This window comes from Hordeum vulgare, chromosome 2H, assembly GCF_904849725.1.
Source record: "Hordeum vulgare subsp. vulgare chromosome 2H, MorexV3_pseudomolecules_assembly, whole genome shotgun sequence".
In the NCBI taxonomy this organism is placed as follows: Eukaryota; Viridiplantae; Streptophyta; class Magnoliopsida; order Poales; family Poaceae; genus Hordeum; species Hordeum vulgare.
The window spans coordinates 1,846,946-1,860,278 of NC_058519.1; the positions used below are offsets into that span (position 1 = coordinate 1,846,946).

Consider the following 13,333-nt stretch of genomic DNA (forward strand, 5'->3'; position numbering starts at 1 on the left):
TGCAGTGGGCGTCATTCGGCTTCCGCGGCGCTAATGGCACCTAATAGGAGGTCCCCTTTTTTTCCATGTTTCATTGTTTCTGATACTCCCTCTATTCCCTTATACAAGACCACAAACTCATATTACAGGTATCAAGGTAAAATTTAATGACTACTTTGTAATCTAATATTTCTTTTTTGTTAACCGTGATCATTAATACGTCATATGCATGCAACGAATGAATGAGAAGAAAGAAGCCGAGTGTCATTATGACTACATGCATGCAAGCATTAAATAAATTGCTATTACGAGAAAACATCATTAACTTTTGCCTCGATATTGTTAGTGGCCTTATATTGATGCAAAATGTATTTTTTATAGTGGCTTTGTATAAGGGAACGGAGGGAGTATAGCTTACCACTCATGTCAACTGATAGGAGGTCCACTGTTGTAGTCATTAAGCATACGTGTATGCCGATATAGCAATGCTTTCCCCCCATGGATATGATATACAGAGCTTATACTAATACGAACGAAGTCAACAAACTTCCTTTTCTTCTTCTTTGCCCCCAGATAACAGCTGAAAGCTCTACTAGCACTACAGTTACTAGGGGAGTTCATTATCCTATTTTATATTTAAATCTTGGGAAAATATTATGTTCTACCGGCCGATCGCGCGCGGCCATCCGTCGGTTCCATGGCCGTTTGATCGTGTGTTGATGAGATGGTGACAGCGTCCTCACGTCTATCGAAGTCGTTTTCGTTTTTCTGCAACTCATCTGTTGTTTCAGGACAGACATTCCTGAGACTGGATAATAGTAGAGGTGTTTCGGGGCTCGTCTGGCTAGGAAGACGAACGACTGGATTTGGGTTTTTTCCTGCAACATCTTCATTGTTGCAAGAAAAAATTCTGCAACATTAGTTATGTTGTAGAACATTTTTCGTAGCACCAACGTAAAGTTAAAAAAAATCTGCAACATTAGCTTTGTTGCAGAAAAATTCCTGCAATAATATCTATGTTGCAGAAGTTTCGCAACACGGACCGTGTTGCAAACATCCGAACGCAACATTATGCTTGTTGCAAAAACTTCAGCTCAATCTGTTGATGACCCTGTATTTAATCTTTGTGACAAAGAAAAAGTCTATAGCCAACTGCAGCTCTGTCGGGGCCGAAACAAAACGGTTGTTTCCGCAACTGGTTTGTTGTTTCGGAAATTAATGTATCCAAGGAGGCGACCGAACTACGTGCCGGAAGTTAGATCGGATGGCTGTCGGCGACTGCACACGCAGGGATCCGACGGTCATCGTGGTGATAGATGTTTTATTAGCCATCTACCGATGGATGCGTATCGCTCCCCTTAAGTCTTTGACTAGTTTTAAAAGAAAGTAATGATAACAAGATACCAATGTATAAGAGAAAGACTATAGAAAAATTTGGGTGCTGAGAAAATTTATTTAAAAATAATAATAGTATAGCGATACTCAACTACATAATACTCCCTCCGTTCCTAAATATAAGTCTTTATAGATATTTAACTAGTGGACCACATACGGATGTATATAGACATAGTTTAGAGTGTACATTCAATCATTTTGTTCCGTATGTAGACACATAGTGAAATCGCTTAAAAGACTTATATTTAGGAACGGAGGGAGTATTTAATTTGGTAGACTCAATAGCGCTTGCCTAGAGTTTTCCACAAGAACTAGGTTGGTCGTTTTCGAGATTATTACACGCCAAGCTTTGTTGTGAATACGTGAGATATGGCTTTACGCGTGTCCCATGGCCTTATCACTTCTTGAGTTTATGCTGACGACTCCGCTAGCCTATGAACGACCTACCAAAATTTTGGTTCGGAATTCGGCTACTGAGTTGGCTACCTTTTATAGCAGCAATGCCATGACAAATATTATTCGGCTTTCTCGAGAGGAGTGTACATGAAAATTTTAATATTGATCGTTATGCTTGAAAGAGACAACTTTGGACCCATAATATTCGCGATTTAGCCACAAAAAACCTTCTCATTGCATGCCTCATTTGTTTAAATGGTCTCGTCACCATAAGATGAATGTTCCAACAAGCAATGATGGAAGGAGCACTTTGATCCTTGATTAGCCGATACCCATGGGTGTTAGTGAGTTACTCTAGCACTGTGTTATGTTTTTACAACTGTTATGGTGATTGGTAAATTTAGGATCCGTCCATCCACCTCAATCCGACGGCAAAAAAAACAGGAGTTACAAAGAGTTACGAGATTGAAATTACAGAAAATTACAAATAGCAGTGGGAACGTTACATATTTTTTATGGGACCAGTTTTTTTTAGAAAGGGTAGATTCGTCATGGGAATATGTAACTCGCATACAAAGTTTTTTTGCAAAACTGCCGAACTTGGCCCTTGGATGATGACCACGCTACGCCGCGCCCGCGCGTCGAGCACCTCCGCCGGCAGCCGGACTTGCGCAACGTCTTCATCGGCCGCCGGCACACCGGACTTGACCTCGCGTGCCGCAGCAACGCCCACGCCTCTCCGGTTGGCTTAGTTCAGGTTACCTCGCGCGATGGACGGACGTTGAGTCGGGGCTGCGCGCCGCAAACACGTCCAACCCAAGGATCCTTTTGGTCAGGTAGTACACTAGCCGACGCCATGAGGGTTCCCATGCATCCTCTGCTCGATTTGGTCTTGAACACCTAAATCAGTCTCGGGAGAATACGAGCAGAGGATGCATGGCGAGTTATTTAGTCCGGCCTCTTACCATCTTGAATTTGTCCACTGTTTCAGAGAGAAACCCCCTTGATGAATCTGTCATTCCCCTGAACAAGGCATGTGTTCTTATCTTCCTCCTTATCAAAAAAAAAGGCATGTGTTCTTAAGATAGCACCAGAAGTACATTCACATCTTTGGGGAAAGATAAGGTTCAAGCAGTAGCTAGATACTCCAACATAACATTATGTCCAACGTTTGGTTATGAGCCTCCATCTCTTCATTTATATCACCTGATATCCACGGAATGATAAACAACTTCAGTAATCTTCAAGTTGGAAAGGCTGTCAGCAAGCAGAACAGTATATACATACATTAATTCGAGTCAACTATGGAAGCGACTGCTACTCATTTCATTTTGTCATTTGAGGACTGGACCTTCAATTTTGTGCGGTGCGTGGGTGCGGCGGCGGCTACGCGACCAGTACAAGACTCGTCTGAGTGGGGGACAGGCTATCTCTTGTGTGGAACTGCTTGAAGCATGTTTACATTCTACCCTTTTAACCAAAAAATAAATCATTAACTCATTTTCCAGATCTGACAGTCAGAAAAAATCAGAGGTGGAGTTACACGAAATTACAACTCGTAACTCGCCAATCACCCTAAAAGAGCTCGTTATTTTTTACATATCTTTCACTCCCTTACATAATGCATTTTCGTTGCGATATTCTTCCAACTATTACCGGCAAACAAGTGTTAACTAGACTGCCAAATAATTGCTAGTTGATTACTTCGTCTAAACTAATGAAAATATTATGTTAATTATCTTAGCCTAACAAACTTGAACAATAACCATTTTCACCATAATAATTATGCTAAGTTCTCGGGTAAAGACAGCGGTAGGCTACCGAAGCGTATCGATCATAAGTGACCTACAACCTTCGTGTTATTTCGTTTTAAACAACAGAGTTTTTTACAGATTTTTTCTTTCTTGAGGATGATCAAGATTTAAGCTTGAAGAGATTGATGAGTGTATTTTTTACACTCGTCCAACCAGTGCTTAAACCAGATAATCCCAGGAATTGTGAGAAAATTACTCCGGTCTTATCACTAGTTACTAATAAATGCAAAAAATTGGAAATCCCTATGTTTAATTTGTTTTTGCAGGAAAATGGACCAATTGAGGGAAAGAAATAAATCTATATATGGAAATATGAAATGTGGATATCGAACCAAATCAACTGGAGGCATAAGAGAGGAAATTGAGGAGAAAACGGCGTCTGGTACGAGTGTGATAGCTCCATGACATCAACACAACTACACAAGCACACTTCATAAAGGGCCCGAGGCTGCACTGGCAACCGAGAGAGCCATGGAGAGACGTCGAGGCTATTAGAATCAGCAGCACCACCATCTATGTCGGCAACAACTTGATAAAAGTTCACTCTATTCAGCATATATGAGATCCATTCTCAAAATGAAATAAAAAATATATGAGATCCACGATGTACAAGTTATATTTAGACACCTGCATACATACGACCACTGCGTGCCTGCCGCTGTACATGTTTTTTTTTGGAAAAGGAGGTTAAACCTCCGGCCTCTGCATCAATCGATGCATGCAGCCATTGCCGCTGTACATGTTGCAGGAAGCTTTGTGGATCAAGCAGCTACCGATCTGTGTACACAAGTATGTGAAAGCCACAAGCTCAAACCACACTAGCTAGTCGATCTGTTTGCTTTGCCATATATATATATATATATATATATATATATATATATATATATATATATATATATATATGCATGCCTTGACCCAATTAATTCCTCTAAAATTTGATACAAGAAGAGAAAAGAAAGAGCATCGATCCACAAGGGAAAGCAATATAATCACTTTGATGTTGTGCATCTCCTATCAAGAAGAACTCCAGAGGGAGGCGCGGTGAGCTCGATGTCACAAATGGCGGTCAACCGATAGGTGTAGTGCCAAGACCAGAACCTTTCCCGGACCATGAAGCTCCCTCTGATGGTGTAGAGGATCTTGTTGCTCCTCATCTGGTTGAGCAGGTCGGCGGCCACCTCCGGCGGCAGCACCACCTGGCTGGAGAGCATGTGGACGTTGAGGACGGTGAAGTGCCCCCGCGGCTGCGCGAACGGCGGCAAAGCCTGCGCCGACACCAGCCTGCCCCGGAAGAAGAGCTCGAGGGCGCCGGACTGGATGACGACGCCCATCTTGTGGTTGGGGTTGGAGATGTTGGCCACCAGCGTCATGTCCCCGTTGTAGTAGGACGAGGGGGAGCCGATGTAGACGGCGTTGAGGGCGGCGTTGGCGACGTCGAAGGACGGCGTCCTCGGCTTCACCGAGAGGTAGACGATGAGGATGACGAGGCCGGCGAGGATGAGGAGGACGCTGAAGGCGAAGCCGGCGATGGCGGCGCACCACATCGCCGGGGTGGTCCGGCGCCGCGGCTGCAGGATGATCTTGGACTGCTGCTCCTGCTGCCGCTTCATGCTGATGATCTTCTTGACGATGGTCCTTGGGGACTGCAGGTGGTATGGGGTAGGAGTTTCCATCGCTCCTCCTTCCGATCGAGCAACTGCAGCAACAGCAGCAGCAGCAACAACCAATCGTCGACGAAACCACGGAGCTGAGGAGAGGAGAGGTGAAGAAGCCAAGCGAGTATGGTGGTGTGTGTCCAAACGGCAAAGCAAAAGGTGGCCAGGACAAGGAAGGGAGTAATGGAGGTAAAAGGAGGCAAATAAGTAAGCTAGTATAATGCAAAAGCAAAATAAAGATGAGAGGGGCAAAAGAAGAGGCTTTTGCAAAGCAGTGACTGGATGCCGGCCCGGCCTCCAATTCCTTTATTTGCCGCCGTTGAAAATTGGGGGCTAGGCTAAGGCAGCAGTGTGGTGTGTGTGTGGGTGCCGGCAATTGATTGGGGCGGGGCCTGCTTTAGAAAAGCATATTTCGAGCTGTGCGAGATAAAGGCCTCGGTTATTGGCCTGATGCTTGCTGACTCCTTTCTCTCATGCATGTCTTCTGGAATGTGCTCTTCCTTCCACTTAGTTATTAAGCAAAACATTGGAGAAAAAACTCACTCCCATCTTTTGTGGTAAAAGCATAGTTTGAAAACCCGTCCGGCAACCGAACCGGCGAGGCTGTCGGGTCGGGTTTTTACTAGTTGAACCGCCTGTTCATCGGTTCATTTGCGACAACAAACAAGCAGAATATTGAAGGTATTTTTTTTCAAAATTTTAACCTCACAAGAAATGAATACACATAAAATTGGATGTGCACACAAGATGTTATTATCTTAGTTGGTTACTGGGACATTACCATTAGGTGTTAGATTCCTTGTTGATGTACCGTGGTTTCAATTTTTTTTTCTTTTGTTTTTTTACTAAAAGACCGTTACACCTTAAAAAATCAAAGAAGGCGTCAATTCACGGTTTTTTTGTCGGTCCGGTCCGGTTTTTAAAACAACGGGTAAGAGGCAACTACTGGTATGATGCGTCACCATCAATACGATTTTCGCAATCTTGTGCATAAAGCTCAAGCTTTATTTCCGTGGGAACTGGTGTATATGAGAACCTGAAAGTCCGGCCTGGAGCGGGAAGAGAAGCCCGCCCAAGTTGCTTAACCTCGAAAAGCCCAAAGCACGGTTGATTCATCGCTAAGGAACCAGGGACATTCTTGGTCGCACGCAGGTGGCTTTATACCATCCTTCCCTATTCTTGAACACGCCTTTTCGTTGATATTTTTTTTTGGCATCAAATTGACCAATGAGCATCTACCACGTGGATTAATAAGAGAATATTGTTGACAAATGGTGAATTTTATTAGCTTAGAATAAAGATAAAAACAGAATGAACACATATGCGGTCTTTGCATATTTAAAATGCACACATCCAACACCAACACGCTCACACAAAAAGCTGCTGGCAAGTACCAAAGTCATACAGTATAATAATAAAATATGCGTAAGCGAGGATAAAAGAAACCTGAGGTGATAAGATCCATGATCGGTAAATTAGAACAATGATCATATCTGCACCAACCATTTCATGACACCATACGGACACCGAGGTTCTTCAACTGCAACGCTTTATGAAAGGGAGTGACGCTCAAGCACCGTTGTCATTCGATCTGGCACAGACCGGTACTTTGATAAAAAAAACTAATTCTCACAAAATGTAGTATCACAACACCAACTCCAAAGGGGGAACTAAGGCTACATAACACATCTCTTATACATGAGCAGATAAAAAATTACAAACAAACTACTCGAAGGCTGGTCCTAACATGGCAATGGATGAAAGCATGAAAATATGGAATGACATCCCTGCCACATGCATCGACCAAAAGCCACAACCCGGAGCTAGCCAACCGAGTGACCTAGCAACTAGTCATGGCCCATGTGACCATAAACAAAGTAGTCGCCTACACTAGACTCACCTAATTAGGACTGGAATTCCCAATGAGTACTTTCATACTCGCAATACTTAACCATCGATATGAAGGTGATCTAATAACAAGATATGAATATAAAGCATAACATAACTCTAAGATAAAATGGCACAAGAGGCACCCATTCAAAATATGATGTAGTTTCATGCTCATGATAATTTAATTATTTGATTGTTGTAGAGGCAAGCTACAGTGGTACACCCTCACTATAACTGAAAACAATGGATCAACCTCCATTTCATAAAATTTTGGTTAAACAAACAATGTAAAAGTGATTCGTCTGGTTCATGTTTCATTGTGACCTAAGTGCCTCCTCCAAATCACAGGTAGCGAGCCTGTTGGAAGACGATCAACCTAGACACTAGTGATCCTTTTATTCTCAACTTAAAGAGTGTACTATAATTGGTTCATGATGATGGCCTCCAAAACACGTGGTTACCCTCCACCAACAATTACCACAACCACCAACTAGTAATACACTATCGTCGCTCACAACTCACTTTATTAGTTCCATAGTTGATTAGTCAAGATTAATGTCATGGCCAGCTGAGCATGAAAAGCAAGAAAGTCCTAGACATGTCACACAAGGCTAAGCATGGATGTTGCAAAGGAAAGCATAACTTGATCACCAACAAGGACAAAAGACAAGATAGCATAACTTTTCAACATAAGTAAAACATGAGATAAAGGGCCAACAAGCGCATGCTTGCCTAGCTGTTGAAACTATTGGTACCAATGACAATTAACCTCGGAAGTCCCTCATTGTCGAACTCTACCGGCAAGAAAGCAAAAGGTCGAAACAGCGGGGGAGCAGAAATCAATAACATAACACGAATGTCGCGGAAATGCATGGAATGCGTAATGTAATATGCTATATGAAAATGCTAGAAGCGGTCGCACGCCTTGCCACGCCTGTTTTCTCATATAATTGCTCAATGAGCATTTGTTTGCTTTCTGGGTTGTAGTTTTTCGCGGGCCAGGCTACTTGTTGGCTTGGCCGTTCTATTTTAAGTGAGATTTTAGTATGAGGGGTCTTGTATCGAGAAGTGTTGCTGTCTGAAATGTAGCGGGGAGCAAAATCCAGGAAAATATTGTTCACCTTGAAACTTATTTGACAGCAAAGATAATTCCAATTGCAGCTTGTTCGCGGGTAATATAGCGAGCCAGACTCCAGTATCAGCACCTTCTTTCACTGAAATGTTCCGGTCCCATCGGGCATGGCAATCTTTACCCAGCCAGGTGGAAACAATTAGTGTAAATCTTTTGCCTTCCACACCTGTTCAAAAGCCACCTTGCCATGAATCTTCTATATTAATTAGCAACAAGCTTTATGCGGAGTACATTTAAGGTCACTTAATTCAGGACCATCACATCATTTAATTCATCTTAGTTGCTCTCTTAGGCTGGCATAGCCGATTCTCTGGCAGGATAGACAACATTTTTTTTCTTCATAAATGGCAAAAATAAAAATACTCCTCTGTAAAAAACTTGGTATCCTCCTTTAGAAAAAAAGTGATCTAAACGTTTTTATATTTCTTTACGGAGGAAGTACTTGGGTGCCATGCATGTATGTAGAAGCAAATAGTTTTGTACAATTCTGATGCATATTTGGAAGGTCACGGTACACCGTCTGGTAAAAATAGGATTCGGTGAAACATACATTGCAACTCACGTTCAGTATCTCTGGCCGAGAAGAATATATAAAACTTATGTTCGGATATGCAATTTATTGGCTAACAGGCACATCTGATGGTTTCTGCTAGGATCCCAATTAACTACTAATTCACTTCTCTTGAGCACGAATTCAACCTACAAGCCTTGATACAGGATGAACAACATCTGACAAGTTCAAAGGAGGAAGAGAGATAGAGAATGCCATGGAAAAGCCGTGCTGCGAGACCTCATCGATTGCTTCTCAGATACTCCCTCCGGCCTAAAATACATGTCTTAAATTTAATACTATAACTTTATACTAAAGTTAATACAAAGTTGAGACAATTATTTTGGGACATAGGGAAGCTCGTTAGAGTGCACAGCTGGGTTCGGCCCACGTACTGTCCAAAGACGACGAGTCCAGGAGGCCCCCTAGTGCCTAACTTTAATTAATTGGTGGTCGGCGTGTGAATTAGACGGGGCCCAAATTAACAAGGCGATCAAGAATCAAATCCTCCGCTTCAAAAAAATAGAAAGAATCAAATCCTCCAAATAGGGAGCAGTTGCTATCTGGTTTGGCCTTGCATCGCACTCACATGCATGGTTTATACATGAGCTGTGCAAAAGACAAGCCGCGCACACATATCTCGCAGAATCTAGATATCTCATCTCTGATTTTCTGAATCATATCTTCTAGAAAGGGACCAACCAACCTTAACATATGCAATCTCCTTACTTCATTGATCGGGCTCGTGCTTTTTTGTTGCTGGAACATCATATCCTTGCAGATTATTTGTGATCTTTTCTAAAATATCACAAAAATGAAATGAAATTTTGAACTTCTCTTTTTGCGGGAAAGATTATTTGTAATCTTGTAACACATAAACAAGTTTTTTGGTTTTTTGTCTCTACTGTATTAGTAAAGTTCGGTAGATGCAATGTTCCTCCGCAAAGAAAAAAATTGAGGCAAAGTTAAGGCACATGCTAGAGCTTCGTACCGAACGGAACCTTCTTTGCGGCCATTCATCGTCCCGCCGATATCCTCCTTCTTCCCCGGCTATGCGGGGGGGTCAGGATCTACTAGTGAGACATGTAGTTAGCCATCTTGGGGCCTTCTATAGATCTTTGTCCATTGCTTCGGCGCTCTCGGCGGTAGTACCACAATGGTCAGTAACGGTTCCTCTGGCTTCTTCTCGAGTCTTGGTTGTGCGTGCATCGCCAGATCCTGCTTGGACATGTAGGTCTTCGATACCTTTTGCTTCGGCCCTTCCAGTCGTGGAGGTTGTGGTGCTCAATAAGATCTTCTCCGGTTTCGACAATGTGTGCGGCATTAGATCTAGCGATGAGACCAGATGGACATGTTGCGTTTTCCTCTATAGAAGTAAGGGGAGTTGGTTATGTCTTCGTGAGGCTAGTGGTGCCCCAACAATAATGTCGCCGATTTGGTTATTTGGAGGACTTGGGGTGGAAGTCTAGGTGTGATAGACCCAATGTCATCTTATTCTCCGGGCCATGGATCCTTCGAGCTCGACGTCGACCTAGTGTCCTAGCTGCTTGTGTGGATGCAACTTTCTTATTCCGGCAATTACGTGAAGCTCCAGCGGCAACAATATCGGCTGGCCATCTACATGTGCATGATGGAGAGGGAGGACGGTGACTTCCCGATGAATGGACTGTATTTTTTGTGTGGATGTTCTTGTAATGCTGGTGTTCAAGAAATACAAACCTTCGGCTCCTTTGAAAAAATAATGTTCATTTTTTTACCAGCTTTCTTTAATTCTTCCAATTTTGTATGTGTAGATGTAATCATCTGTCGCCACAATTTTTGAAAGCACCAAAGAGGATGTGCAAAATTGCTTTCTCTTTCCCGAGAATAAGGAGCCTGCATGGCGGGATGCATGCAACATGTGGTTCAACAAGTTGCAGGGCCGGGAGGGGTTTATATATACACACAAAGATGAGCACCATTTGCATCTTACGCTTCATTTAAAATGGAGATGACCTTGGCCCTGTTTGGATCCATGAGCTAGAGTTAGTTTGAGCTAGTTTGGGTTCAACTAGCCTTAAAGTATCCAAACACAAGGGTTAGATTGAAGCTAGTTGCATCTAACCCACCTAAAAAAACTAGCCCACCCAAGAGGTGCTAATTGGAGCTAGTTCTCATGGAGTTCATTAAAAAATATTTTTTTCTCTTTCTCCCACCAGCCAAGAGATGCTAATTGGAGCTAGTTCTCATGGAACCCATTAAAAAATCACTTTTCTCTTTTCATAAAGTGCATCTATTGTCAATCTAACCCTTCCATCCAAACACCTATTTGGCTAGAGTTAGTTTAAGGTTAGTCATGAGCTAGAAACTAACTCTAACCACTAGCTAAGCTAGAGTATCCAAACAGGGCCAAGGTCATCTCCATTTTAAATGAAGCGTAAGATGCAAATGGTGCTCATCTTTGTGTGTATATATAAACCCCTCCCGGCCCTCATCTGAACGTACACTCAGTGAGACAACCAAGCTAGCATACACCACACCAGTTGAGCTAATCTTAGCTACCTAGCTAACAGCGAAGCGGCTAAGCAAGCTCGAGCTCGCCTTGGAATGGAGGCCGAGATGTACGTCCACGCCGCCGAGCCCCTCAGGGCGAACATGGCCACGTGCATCCCGAGGCTGCGCGGCGGCGGCGGCGTCCGGCGGCGGCCGCGGCAGCACGGCGCTCCTCCGCCCACGACGGCGTCGGCGTCCGTGATGGAACGCGTCCGGGAGGTGCTGCTGCGGCTGGCGATGCTGTCGGCGGCGTCCTCGTCGTCACCCAAGGCCGGCGCTCGCCTCCAGCAGCACACGACGGCCGCGGCGCCGACGAGGGCCGCGTCGGTCCGCATGAGCCCGTCCTACTCCGAGTCGTACCCGAGCGACGCCGTGGACGACTGCATCGAGTTCCTGAAGCGCTCGGCGGCAGGCAATGGCGGCGGCAGCGCCTCCGCGGCCGCCGTGCCGGAGTCAGTGAGCTCGGCCCGGCCGCCGGCGGCGTTGCACGCGTGATCTGCATGCATGTGACGTGCCACTAGCTGGAATCTTAATTATTCTGCGAGATCCACGAATGAGTTGGTGTATGTTTGACTGTTGGTACATGTGGATGTTTGTTGGGTGGTGGTTGCATGCATGCATGCATGTGTAGTGTGGTAGACGTTGGCGTACGTGTTGGATGTATATAAGCAGAGTTTTGTGGCAATTTACCTCAACTTGTCAAGTGGAATTACAATTAATATTACATGCATGTATGTATGTATGTGTGTATGTGGGGGTGGTTATGTGGAATATGCTTTCTGTGCATGAGCTAGCTAGCATTCGTTTTATCCGTTGGAAACATGCATGCATGATGCAAAGCCATCAGCCATGTACTCCCTCCGTTCCTAAATATAAGGCCTTGTAAAAATTGCATTATGGACTACATACGAATGTATATAGACATATTTTAAAGTATATATTCACTCATTTTGCTCCGTATATAGTCTATAGTAAAATCTTTACAAGGTCTTATATTTAGGAACGGAGGGAGTATAGTACTGTATCAGTTATTAGTTGATGGTGCACATGCACCAACAGTTTTGGGATGAGTTTCAATTCCCAGCTGATATTCTTCCATATAGATAGATACAAACACAAGATCTGTCTTCAAGTCTGCTTGATCAGATGGTGAAGCTGTTGTGACCTCGCTGGCAAGATTCATGGTTGGTATAGTTAGGGTTCACAAAAGCCACGTAACAGGGCTGTACTGGACAACTGGTGTTGGGATCATATAGACAATGATCGTGAGTAGGGTTTTAGTTTGCCGGTGTTGCTCGACATTAGAGCGGATGCACGTGACATTGTAAAGGAGCTAGCTATGAGAGTCTACTTAATTACAGAGTCGTGAGGGAGGTAAATATCTTGTTGGAGGGGCTTTGAAGGTAATTAAGATGGTGGCTTAGGGGTCTAATGTGGTGTGCTATATGAGTGAGGAACCGGATGGTATTCGATTGGTAGTGTTCAAACCAAGTTTTTTTTTAATTTTTTTAAGAGGAGTAGAACGAAGATTTTATTTTTATTTTTTAAGAGGGGTAGCACACGAGAGGCCCCCACGTCGTCCCAGCGTCGGGCGACTCGGGCGACATCCTAACCCCGGCCGCCGGGGCGTATCCTCCCTCCTCCCCTCCTTCCAGAGGCGCCAAGGGACACCGCCGGTCTAAGCCCCGGGGACGACATCGGTGGCAGAGGACATCGTCTTTCTAACGCGGATCTGGGTTTGCGCAGGCCCCGAATCATGTAGAGATGCGCCTGATCCGATCGGCAAAGGTGATGGCTGTGGCGCGGCGGCGTTGGAGGCAGCGCGGGCTACAGGCATGGCGACCAGCCCTTTTCAGGCGGCGACGAGCTGCGGCCGGCCGCGACGGCGGCGCTCCATCTACCTTTGGATCAGCGGTGGCGGCGTGTAGGGCCCGGTGGTCGCGTGGGCGGCACCTCCGGTTAGATCTGTTCAGGCCGATGTAGTCGCTGG

The 13,333-nt window shown here is 44.5% G+C and overlaps 2 protein-coding genes across 2 annotated transcripts; one reads left to right on the forward strand and one right to left on the reverse strand.

Annotated features, from left to right (window-relative positions):
- Positions 1-4,191: 4,191 nt before the first annotated feature.
- LOC123429013 (NDR1/HIN1-like protein 10) lies at positions 4,192-5,476 on the reverse strand. Its single transcript, XM_045113083.1, has one exon. The coding sequence runs from the start codon at positions 5,255-5,257 to the stop codon at positions 4,574-4,576; it is 684 nt and encodes a 227-aa protein (XP_044969018.1). The 5' UTR covers positions 5,258-5,476; the 3' UTR covers positions 4,192-4,573.
- Positions 5,477-11,274: 5,798 nt separating this feature from the next.
- LOC123429014 lies at positions 11,275-12,088 on the forward strand. The gene has a single exon (XM_045113084.1). It carries the CDS (start codon positions 11,398-11,400, stop codon positions 11,836-11,838), a length of 441 nt encoding a protein of 146 aa, XP_044969019.1. The 5' UTR covers positions 11,275-11,397; the 3' UTR covers positions 11,839-12,088.
- The last annotated feature ends 1,245 nt before the right edge of the window (positions 12,089-13,333 follow it).

Excerpts from the sequence above, each read along its gene's own strand:
- LOC123429014 (XM_045113084.1), top strand. The coding sequence starts at position 11,398 with ATGGAGGCCGAGATGTACGTCCACGCCGCCGAGCCCCTCAGGGCGAAC.
- LOC123429013 (XM_045113083.1), bottom strand. The coding sequence starts at position 5,257 with ATGGAAACTCCTACCCCATACCACCTGCAGTCCCCAAGGACCATCGTC.